We start from the raw sequence: 12,310 nt of genomic DNA, 5'->3' as shown, positions 1-12,310 counted from the left end.
TAATCTTAATGTTTTAAGATGGCCGAGTTGGATAAGATGCTACCCAGAAATACATTTAAGCTATTGTATTGGCAAACAGTGTTGCGATTAAAACAGTTTCTCTGTGGTTATTTCGGGTCTGGGCAGCCGGGAAATGAAGGAGCAGCTCTCGCCTACGGGTACACTTCTTGTCTAGTCACTAAGGCTTCTAGTGCCTAACTGGAGAAGGAAGCTACTCTTATCTCTCAAGGCTGTTTGAAACCAATCACTGGCTTCTGTGGGAGGATTTAATTTTCCAAGGCTCTTTACTCCAAAATCACAGTTGAAAACAACCTGTGACATAGGCAATCAAGGCTATCACTCAGATGAAAATGTGAGACAAATATACACAGATGTTTTGATATTTAATCAGCCCTTATAATTTTTGCAGTCTTCAAAATAAAAAAAAAACGCTGTATCCCACTGGCAAAATTTTAGCAAGCCTCCAAACTTCAAAATATTAAGCAAAAGTGGGCATTTTGGTATGTATATGTATGTTACAAGTAAGACTTCAACTGTGTGATTTGTCAAAAATTAATGCTTTTTAGGTCCTACCAGCTGAGTCACTTTGACATTGCTATTCTGCACTATAGCTGCAAACGCTCATTACAGTTAAGAAAGGGAAAAGAAGCTCCCAAAATCTGCAGCCCGTGGTCCAGGTGCATGGTGCTACTCTCTGAATCGTATCTGGGAAAGAATTCTGAGAATCTGCTCCTTTTGGTTCCCACTCAGATGGTTGAAATTTTGATTTCCAATGATGTTCAAAATATTTCTAGCAGTCATACGGTTGCCATTTGGTTTTATTGAAACAGTGCAAAGAGAGATGGGTTAGTAGGATAAACAAAGAGGATTCAGAGAGCGATTGATTCAAAACAGATTCTTTCACCAGCTTAGCACAAATTCATTTTGCATTTGCAAAGTATGGTCAAGAAAGTTAAGCCACCCAGAGAAACATACTGTGAATAACACATTACATTTAACACCTTGGCAATACAAGAAAATGAGAGTAGAATGCAGAAGTCAAGAGGCACAGATCATATTTTATTTTTCTCATTAGTTTATTGTTCTAATGCCAAATATATTAGATATTTTATCATCTCTCCAATAATAGTTATAGTAAAGGTTATGATTGTGTTATACCTCTACTAGAAATATTGCAGAGATGTTCTAGTTTAGGCCTGGCACTTCAAGGAAAGAGGTGTAATAACAGAACGACATATTTTATCAGCTCTATTCGCTTTTGTAAAAGAAGAACCTTAAGCTCAGATTAATGTTGTAAGAAATGTCATTTACTAAGACATGAATGACAACTTATCCAACTATGTGAGTGTGTATGTGTTTGTGTGTGTGTGTTAGAGAGAGAGAGAGAGAGAGAGAGAGAGAGAGAGAGAGAGAGAGGAGAGACAGAGAGAAGACTGGTTGCTTCTTTACCAAAGCCTTCACTCTGTGCAATAGTTGCTGTTAATATATGTATGTTGTGAATTGTAGCAGAGTAAAGGGGTTGAATCTTCCCAAAGGCACAGGAGAGTAGGGATATGGCTACATTTCCATCTGAGGCTATATCCAGAGGCAGAAGCTATGCCAGCTCAGTGTAATAGCGTGTGGTTACTTATGCATGATGATACAATTTCAGACAGAAATCAAGCATTCTTTTGACTACTTTTAGAATGCTATATTCTCAAGGTGTATAATATTACCAACTTTTTTGTTTGACTTTTCCTCCGGCATTCCACACTGAATTGAGGACTGAGAAGACACTACTTTTCCAAGATGGCTTGTTTCAAGATGTTGTATTTCCAAGGGACTTGTGGCAGCAACCAGAGGGGAAAGGGTGGCCCACATTTTAGAAACCACAGAGCACACACAAGGAAATTACAGTTTACTATTTTTGTAAATGTGAAGGTCAATTTTTATTGTGATTCCCATTCTATCTCGAGGTCCTGATGGCTCCACACCCACAGGCTTCACCCTTGTGGTTTTCAGTACAGCAAGAGGACTTTGAAAAGAATTACTGTCCGCAAATCCCCACTGACTGCTATTCCTCAAGATACAGTACAGAATTTCCACGAAACTGCCCAATGGTTCCTGCACAAATCAGGTGTTGAATGAAATATACTCTTTCCTCTCAATCTTTCGTTCAGATTAGTTATTTATATTAGTTCTTAAAATAATAATGGTCTTTGCTTATGTTTATCCAGACAAGAACGTTGCAAATCTTAGCAAGTCATCTATTCTTTATCTCAAAATCATATGTAAAGAAAAAGATTGGGGAACGGATATGTAAATTCAACTTTAAAAGCAATATATACATTGTGATAGTGCCTAAATGAGGTTGAACAACAAATAAAATCAATTGAAATATAGTCTTTTTGCATAAACATACTTTTAATATCCAGACAAGGAAAGTCAGTATTAAACAGCCAGGTGCATTAATCAGAATAGTATGGAACTTATTTTAATGTTGAGCAGAACTACAATAAAAACATCTCATTGAAATAAAATTATCATGTTTTTATTTTATTAAGTAAAAATAACTGGGGAGAATTAAGAAATTGCCTTACTAAAGCATATAAAAATATGAAGGTGCATACTCAGTATGCTGCTGCGATTCACTGATCTTCCTAGTGTCAGTTAGACCAAAGTCCCTACTTTGAACTTGTTAACTATAGAGAATGGGTGGACCTCAGTGTGCCTAGAAATGGCAAAGTCCAACTATTCATTGTTTTTTCACTCTATAAGATCCGCAAACATTTGTAATGAACTTTGAAAGTCTGAGGTTGGTCTCCTACAGATGCACTTCTGAATTTAAGATTATATTATGCATCAGGACACTGCAAGAATGTGCGATTTTTGATTTTTGTAGTAGCTGAAATAATTGCATGTGAGCAAGAAGTCAAATTTCAGATGTCAGGAGGGAGGGAGGAAAAAGAGAGGAAGGGAGAGAGGAGAGAGATAGAGAACGAGGCCCGGGACATGTTGAGATGAATTACTTTGGAAATCTTATAAAAGTTCAATAGAATATTCTTCCACCATGAGAATCAAATATACTGATTCATTCATGTAGCTGAATCTACTCAATACTTTGTAATTGCATTTAGTATATAATTTAGGCAACTTGTCAGACAAATATTATTAGCTTCACTGTTCTGACAAAAACAATTTGATAACCATAGACCGCTACTGTTGTCCAGACCATAAAAGAAGACTAATCAAAGTTTTCACTCACTGTATAGAACTCCATTAAATATAGCAATAATAACAAGATACCATTTTTGTTCCATATTCAGCATTAATTTACTAATAAATAATGTCTCATTTTCATAGTAAGTCTACCTGTGCTCTTTTCACTGCAAACTGTTTGTTCCTGGAGTTAATGTCTCCATGTGTCCAGAGGAGAGGGACGCTGGCCACAGCACTAGTGGTGGTCAGCTCTGCTTTGTGGAAGAATTCCACATCAGATCTTTCTATCGATATCAAGGCTATCCCCACGCTTCTTGTCATTCTTGTGCTGTTGGTGTGTATTGAAAGTGTTTGTTATTGTGCACTTGCACACCTGTGTGTGGAGATATGCTCACATGTTGATGTGTATTGAGAGTGTTTGTTATTGTGCACAGGAGCACCTGTGTATGGAGATTTGATCATGGTTGGTGTGCGTTGAGAGTGTTTGTTATTGTGCACAGGAGCACCTGTGTATGGGGATATACTCACGTGTTGGTGTGCATTGAGAGTGTTTGTTATTGTGCACAGGAGCACCTGTGAATGGAGATGTGCTCACATGCTGGTACTTGTACAAAGGAAGGACCGTGGTCCACAGCAGGGTCTCATTGGTCTCTACCTTCGTTATTTGACATTGGGTCTCACACTGAACCTGATCTCAGAAGCCAGATGTCCAATGAGCTTTAAGTATGTCTTTCTTTACCACCGCAAGCCAGGAGCCTGGGAGTACTCTGCCACTTTGGCTTTTGCTTTGAGCCACCAGGATCCAATCTCTGTTGCCCCTTGTTTGCGTCGTAGACACCTTAGCAACCAATTCATTTTCTCAGGTCAGAAAAGTCATATTAAAATTTAATTTCTTACAAAAAACTTAAAATGTTAAAAAATTGAATGAATTGGTTTTGAATGAGTACTCCGAATTTATTTGCTGGTCTAATAAATAGGATATTGTAGTTTATAATTAGCAGACTCTGACTTCTGATCTAACTCAATCCAGGTTTCTCTGATTTCTCAAGATTTCTTTGTGCATCTCCATATTGTTTAGTTTTAACAAAAATCCCATTAGAAAGTTTAGTGAAACATCCTTGGTCCCTAATATCTCCTCTGCTTCACTACCCCATAACCCTGTGTGCTTATCACTCTGGTTTGTCCTCAGAAAGAATACTGTAAACTCATTCATGAGAATTCCCTTTAATCTAGGAGTTTTATCACAGCAACCCACTCCAATGCTCATCCTACTTCCTGACTGTAAATCTCTACTTGTCCATGTATTCTGACTGAATTCTGATTTCTCCTCCCATCTACAAATCCAACTGAGTAGGCCTTGGCACCTCTAAATAGTTTCACAATTAATTTTTCCGTATATTGCCTGTATTTGGCAGGTAATTTGCAACGACAGACTTCCAGTGTCTGTTAATAAACAGATACATCAAGGATGGTGATTTCTGTGCCTTTTGTTCCTCAATCCATCTTCCTCCAGCAGGGGACAAGGAATTCACTGATTTACCAGTGAATGCAAATCCTTCCTCTATATTTTAGGAAGGGCTGACAAGCAGATTGTCATTTGTAATAACTGCTTACCGACAGATGCGTGTCTTACGAAACATGCAGCATGAATTCTTTCTACATGCTGGTATTTAAAATAAATAAGACCTTTAGATAGTTCCTTGTGTTTAAGTTATTCTGAAACATTGATAAAGCACAAAATAGAACATATAATTTATAATGAACTTATGGTAATCTTTTTATTGATGCATTTTAACTCTTTTTATGGTTTGTTCAGATTTCAAGCTATACTTCTAACATATTGTCAACTTAAATTTATTAACAGTTTACCTAAAGAAGAAATAGCCTTAGGTAAAGGAAACTTACCTAATGGTAAAGGGTAAAACTCTTCTAGCATTACATAATAATGTTTGATTCCATAGTATCTAGGATACTGTAAGCTGCATAGTCATTTTTAAATATTTATTTGGAAAATAAAAGGAAGGAGTGAAAGACAAGAAACAAAAAGTAACATAAAAAAATGAAAGAAAAACAGAATGTAATGTGCAAAATGAAAAAATGGTAATTTTATAATGCTGACAAAGGAAAAAAGCCCTCACTCAAGAGGAACAAGTATCATTGCTATCAACTGACACATTCAACCCTACCTGCACAAATCATTTGATAATTACTATAAATTTGTATGATGCAATATCATATTTTGGTAGCTAATCTCCTTTTATGTAAATCGCTACTCAAATTATATTTTTTAAATCTTATTTTCTTTGTATAAAATTATGTATGTTTACATACTAGAACAATATCATTTATTCATGCAGAAGTTAAGTACAAAGTAAAGGCTGATCTTCAAAAGAAGAAGAGATCATATAATCATGTATTACTTAAGAAATTATCCCAGTAATTTAGCAGATTAATGCTTACCTGTATATCTTTGCCAGCCCATTTGCATTCATCTCTTCTGGTATAAGACACTGGCCACACGATCTAAGGACAGAGAAGAATCATTTTTTTAGGCCAAGTAAATTTGTCGTATTTTATAATCTTTTTTGTATTTGTTTGGGACAAAAGGGAAATAAATACTATATGGAGGAATAGCTCAACATTTCTTTCTTTCTTTGAACAATAGCTGAGGAATTTCTGTGTACTGAAGTCATGCATTCTTCATCGATCCACTATTTTTGGCTCTGTATGAAATTAGAGTTGGAAATCAATTAATGTGATCGATAGAAGGAAGATTGTAGTGTGGAAAGAGCTGCTGCCCTGGGTGGGAAAGAAATGTCCGACTGGAAAATATGGGGATCTTGGTGAAAATTGGCAGAGAACTTCCCCATGCTCTTCCAAATTTCTTAATATTATCATGAAGTAGTGGTTTTCAAAATTTAATGCTAGGAAAATCTGAAACTATCTCTCTGAAACAAATTCCAGAATGGCATGCTATGGTGAGACTTGAAATGCTTGGAAAACACAGCTTACAATGTAATTTTTCTTTCTCTCTCTCTCTCTCTCTCTCTCTCTCTCTCTCTCTCTCTGTCTTTCTCCACTTGAAAATAAAGAATATTTAAGAATAACAACCTATGTTTTGAGAATATATAAGTGGAAACAAAGAAAAACTGTAGCTCTAAAAAACAGCTTCTTTGACTGGGCATAGTGTTCCTTAGTTATAATCCTAGTCCTTGGGATGTTGAACCAAAAAGTCTTGCCTGGGTTTCATATATCTTGAGTTCAAGGCCAGGCTAGTCTACATATACATAGGGAGTAGAATAAGCCAGGCTTACATATCCATAGCAAACCAGGCCAGCCAGCCAGAGTTTCATTTACATAGTGAATCAGGCCTCTCAGTGCTACCTGTATATATATCACTATATATCACTATACACAGGTAGCACTGTGTATGTGAGTGCGTATATATATGTGTGTGTGTGTGTGTATTCAGTAAATATACAAAGCCTACACATAAAAGTGAGATTAGTGTTTTCTATTTCCATCCATTTGTATGCAAAATTCAAGAAGTCCTTGTTTTTTACTGCTGAGTAGTACTCTAATATGTATACATTCCATACTTCCTTCATCCATTCTTCTATTGAAGGGCATCTAGGTTGTTTCCAGGTTCTGGCTATTACAAACAATGCTGCTACTGAGAACTCAAGAACAATGGCGCTGGGTTTTGATCCTACTGCATGTACTGGCTTTGTGGGAGCCTAAGCAGTTTGGGTGCTCACCTTACTAGACCTGGATGGAGATGCGTGGTCCTTGGACTCCCCAATGGGCAGGGAACCCTGATAGCTCTATGGGCTGACAAGGGAGGGGAACTTGACTGGGGGAGGGGGGGGAATGGGAGGAGGTGGCGGGGAAGAGACAGAAATCTTTAATAAATAAATAAACGGGAAAAAAAAGTGAGTTTAGGTCTTGATTAGGCTACATATACAGAGTGAGTCAGGTCAGACAAAGCTACAGGTGCATAATAAGCCAAGAAAACCATGACTATGTGGGAAGACAGTGTCTTGCTAAAACCAAATAACAAAAGTTACTCAAAACCTAACCTAGTTAAGTGTTCTTGTGTGTGTTTTAATTCTTCTTTTTGCTAATCTGGTCACAATAAGTATGACTGGTCGTTCTTATGCAGTAGAATATATCTTCTCTATAATAGCAATACCAATACTCTCATCCAAACTTTTGCATAAAAATTTACAAATTCCAAGAACAATTTCGCTGGGTCTTATCTGTACTGGGCAGAAGAATTTATTCCTCTTCCCTCCGTTTTCTCTTCAAGTAATATTTGTTCACGCCAGGGGGGAATGTCATGCATTAAATAAAAATCCCGGGTCAGTGGCAGTGTATTATTTATGCGTGCGGGAAAGCTTTCAGCCTCAGGATGATTGATCACCACTCATCTGAAGTCTCAAGATAATTCACTGCGAATGGTCACAAGCTCCGGCAAAGTTTGAGATTTTCACCCCGGGAACTGGAACACCAAATGCGGCAGAGTTGTAAACAAGGGTGCAGGAGTCACTGAAATAACGTGGCACCATGAGAAATACATTCTAAGTTCGTGGCACAAAAATGATGTTTAAGAGGATAGTGGCGGTGCCATAATTTTTTATCAACAAATTCTTAATGTAAGTATTCTCTTTTAGGGGAATTTCTGTCCCTAGGTATCTTTGTATCTAAATTATAATTGACATCAAGTGCATTCCACATAATGCAGTCACATAGTGCAAACATTTAAAAATAGTACGTTTATCATCTTTATCAGCCAGAACATCACTCTGAATCTTGACATTCTAGAGGTGGCAGTGCAGTCCTATGACCCAGCTGCTTTCAGGTTGGTGGCTGAGGTCAGGAAGATTTTCTTTTAAATTTGAAGTTCACAGTGGATGAGAAAAAAATATAATGTTACTCTATCCTACAGTAAACTAAGATTTATAGACTGTCACAATGAACTTCTAACTAAATTGTGCAAAAATTATAGATTTTATTTATATTTATGTATAAATATATACTATAGATATAAGGTGTTTTTAAACTATTTACATATATGCTAAGGTATTTTAAAGCTTATTTTGTGTTTTTTCTTTCTGTTCCATACTAATAAAATAATTTTTGTATTTATATTACATTTCATTTTTTCTTTTCTTCCAAACTAGCTTGCTTCCCATGTCTTAGTTTTCTCCTCTGTTATTTAAGGTGTGTTCATGTGAAGGTGTGTATGCTGATGTATAGACACTAGAAGTCAAGATTGCGAATGTTTCTTAATTGCTCTCCATCTTATTTTTAGGGTGGGTCTATGGATCATGAACTCATAGATTTGCCTAGACTAACTAAGCAAGTTACTAGAATCCTCTTGTCTTGGTCTCGTAAAAACTAGAGATACAGGAGTGCTCTTTGACCCTGATTCTTTACGTGGGCACGGGTGACGGAACACTGGTCATCATGGTTGCCCATCAAACATTTTTTTTGATGAGATATTTACCATCCATATATTTGTTCTTTACAATGATTCTATACTTTTTTCTTTTTTTTTAGATGAGGATTGTATAATTCATATTTGTTTGTTAGATGGGGATTGTATAATTCATGTTTATTAGATGGGGACTGAGTAATTAATGTTTTAAGAAACAGTTAAATTTGTGCATGTTTACTGAGTTATTATTTCATCTTCATTATCTCCAAATCTATTTTTTATTATTTATTTATTCAATGATTCTGAGAATGAAATGCAGAGACCTGTGCATACGAGGCAAGGACTCTATATCATTAATATATCCTTATTCATGTTCATATTAATCATTTAGATTAAATGGATTATATTCATAATTTTCAGAAAAGTATTCCTTCTCTGATTCCTCAAAACCAAATAATGCATTTTTTCTCCAAATAGTGGTTGGCTCAGTGGTCACCTTTAAGTTAACACATTTAATTTTACTGCTGCAAGGTCATGAACTATTTAGGACATACCACAGCATGTCCTAAATGCATAAATATCATAGAATGTCCTAAAGAGTTCATCACATTATTAATTATAATTGGTATGTTTTAGTGATCATTTAAACATGGCAAAAATAGTCAGCTAAAATTGAGTCCACTCCTTTAAATAAGGTGATATAATTAACAATTATTGTTTTATTAATGAGATGTCTTAATCTTTGAAGAAGATATTCCATTTTATAATATGAATTTGAAATTCAAGGGCAAAATCTGTAACAATAATAATATGACAATATTCAGGATCTTTAATTTTTTATTTATTCATTGAATCAATTATTGTTAGTAACAGTCTAACCAATAGAAGATACTGTTATGTGTGTGCTGAAAAGTTTAGGGCCTGTGATAACTTGGACCCATGCTATATGAATATATGTCTCTTGGATTTGTCTCACTTATAAAATTGTAGGGATTTGATTTGATGAATTGGTTCTTTTAAATTTTAGACAATTTATTTCATTAGTAAAATTTATGACATATATCTAAAGAAAAATGTTATACACATAATTTACATAATCAGAAAAATCACATATTTTCTATCTATCATTTATCATCAGTCTGTCTTTATCTATCTACCTATCTAATCTATCATCTATCTAGCTAATCTAATATTTATCATCTAATACCTATCTGTTTCAATATCTGAAAATGAAGTTTACAAAATGACAAAAGCTATCCTGATAATTTAAAAAGCTGAAATTCCAGATGTTCTAGGCCTATAATTCTCTCATTAAGAATGATGCCTTTGGATAGAATATCTGCACCAAAATTCTCCTCATTTTGTGACCATTTTAGAAATCTTTGAAAAAACATTTCATCATTTCATTGCTATTACCTGAGGATGTTTAAAAGACACTCTGTTTCAAAAATCAGAAATAGAAGTACTCTGGTTATGTTTTAGCATCACAGTTTTACTGTAAATTATATTATATTTGAACTGTAATTTTGTATGAATATACAACATTTATAAAATAAATTTATGCTTAATATGTATATATTTGTCTATAAACTTTTGTGATTAGGTAATAAAAACATGAAAATGACAGATTTAAAGTCATATTAAGGCCAGGCAGTGGTGGCACACGCCTTTAATTCCAGCACTTTGGAGGCAGAAAAGGTGGATCTCTGTGAATTCAAGAAGTTGCAATAGAAAGGCTTTGTATCTCACGGGATTAAGGCTGGAAAGCTAAGGAAATTTGGTTGACTATGGCATAGCATGCAAACACAGCAGAACAATTCTGTTTACTTCGTCAATCTGTGTTTGTTCTAAAATCGATATAGGTTATTATTGAAATGAGCCAGAAATTTAAAAAGAATATAGCTAAAAATAGCATCCTCCTTATGTCTAAATAACCAAGCTTGCAGAAATCTGATGCCAATGCCTTGAAATATGATTTTTAGATGAGGGGTTGCAAATCTCATTTTAGAAGAACAATTGTCCATATTGAGGCATTAAGAGCCATGCAATTAGTCATGACTCCTCCTCCCCTTAACATACGGATACATGTTACATGATGCAACAAAGATGATGGTACTTTTTTTGGCTGGAGAAATAAACAATGATGGAAGAATAAACTAAAGTTTGTTTTTAATAGTGGCCATTCAAAGTACTATGATTTCTTTCTTGTTGATATTATGGCTTACTACACCTATTTGCATGTTGTTATCATTCATTTCATATATGTCTGGGAAAAAATCCTTTTAAAATTTAGTTCTGTAAGTTGTCCTGATGCTACTGGAGAATGTCATAAAAATTTCAGTGCTCAAAAATAATTGGAATATATATATATATATATATATATATATATATATATATATATATTAGAATAAAATACCTTTTGAAAATCTTTAATATTCACCAAGTTGAATGAAAATATATGATCCTTCGCTCCAACATACAGCCTACTCCGCTCCTCGTCCAAAAGAAAAGTGTGATAACTGGAGCTGTTGGCCAAGCCATTGAAAGTGATCACATTGTTGGAGTCCATCATTTCTGAAAGGAAACAAAGCAAGACAATGGGTATTAATGTGAGTCCTTCGAAGCGGACACTATTGGTGCATGGTAATCTGATGTTCTACTTCAATGGCAGTCAGTCCTTACTAATCATGGTATTAAGAAATACAAAGGAGCCAATACACACACACACACACACACACACACACACACCCTCACATTAGTGTAATAGTAATCAGTACATTGATTTTATTCCAAGATGGCACATGCCTAAACAAAAACAATAAAAGAATGAAATTACTTGTGATAGAAAACGGTCTAGTGAGATATATTCATATGTTGTCACGGCCTAGTAACAGAACCTGGAGGTCCTTCTTCGGCCATATATTCCTGAGAGGAAGAACCAGGAGACAAAGAAGAAGAAGAAGAAGAAAAAGAAGAAGAAGAAGAAGAAGAAGAAGAAGAAGAAGAAGAAGAGCAGGAGGAGGAGGAGGAGGAGGGGAGAAGGAGAAGGAGAAGAAGAGGAGGAGAAGGAGGAGGAGGAGGAGGAGGAGGAGGAGGAGGAGGAGGAGGAGGAGAGGAAGAAAGAAAAAGAGGAAAGTTTAAGGCCAGGGGATCATGAACAAGCTATGTCTTATTTCTGTCAACTTTATTAAGGAGTACAAGCATTGCATAGACACTTTCTAGGAAAAGCATACATAATAAGCATAAGTTATCATGTAGTGCTATTCAGTCATCAGAAAGCTAATCAAGAAATGGTACACAAAGGCAGCACAGTATGTCTTAAGTGAGTCACAAATTGAGTGTTGAAGGATTTGTGACTGACACCAAAGCCCTTCAAGGAAGGAGCGGTTGAGTTCTCAGGATCTAGGAAACCATACCTTCTGTGAGGTCTTGCTCACAGATCATTACTCCCCTTGATAAACATGTTTCTGGTTTTAGGCAAGGAACTAAATTTTTTCTCCTTGTCTCAGGGTCTCAGGGACAGTCCTGGCTCAGCCTGGCCATCTACACAGTAGCATGATCAACATTGTATTTATGCCTTTTGAATGGAATGATGGTTCAAGTGGTTTTATTGGTTCTAAGCCATTAGTGAAAAGAATACTACAAGGTCAACAAGATAGAGGGACTGTAGGG

At 35.6% G+C, this 12,310-nt stretch overlaps 1 protein-coding gene across 1 annotated transcript in view; it reads right to left on the bottom strand.

Moving 5' to 3' along the window:
- The window catches only part of LOC121434769 (semaphorin-3A), a 307,219-nt gene that overhangs the window by 138,096 nt on the left and 156,813 nt on the right, over positions 1-12,310 (bottom strand). The window contains exons 4-5 of the mRNA XM_041633730.1: positions 11,055-11,212; positions 5,659-5,721 (exon numbers count right to left, since the gene is read on the bottom strand). Of these exons, the coding sequence (XP_041489664.1) occupies positions 5,659-5,721; positions 11,055-11,212 (221 nt within the window). The remainder of the gene's footprint in view (positions 1-5,658; positions 5,722-11,054; positions 11,213-12,310) is intronic.

This window comes from Microtus oregoni, unplaced genomic scaffold, assembly GCF_018167655.1.
Source record: "Microtus oregoni isolate MIOR12 unplaced genomic scaffold, Mior012 000044F_ref0000062, whole genome shotgun sequence".
Classification (NCBI taxonomy): domain Eukaryota; kingdom Metazoa; phylum Chordata; class Mammalia; order Rodentia; family Cricetidae; genus Microtus; species Microtus oregoni.
The sequence above is the reverse complement of the archived record's forward strand: the minus strand, read 5'-3'. Positions and strand labels throughout refer to the sequence as shown.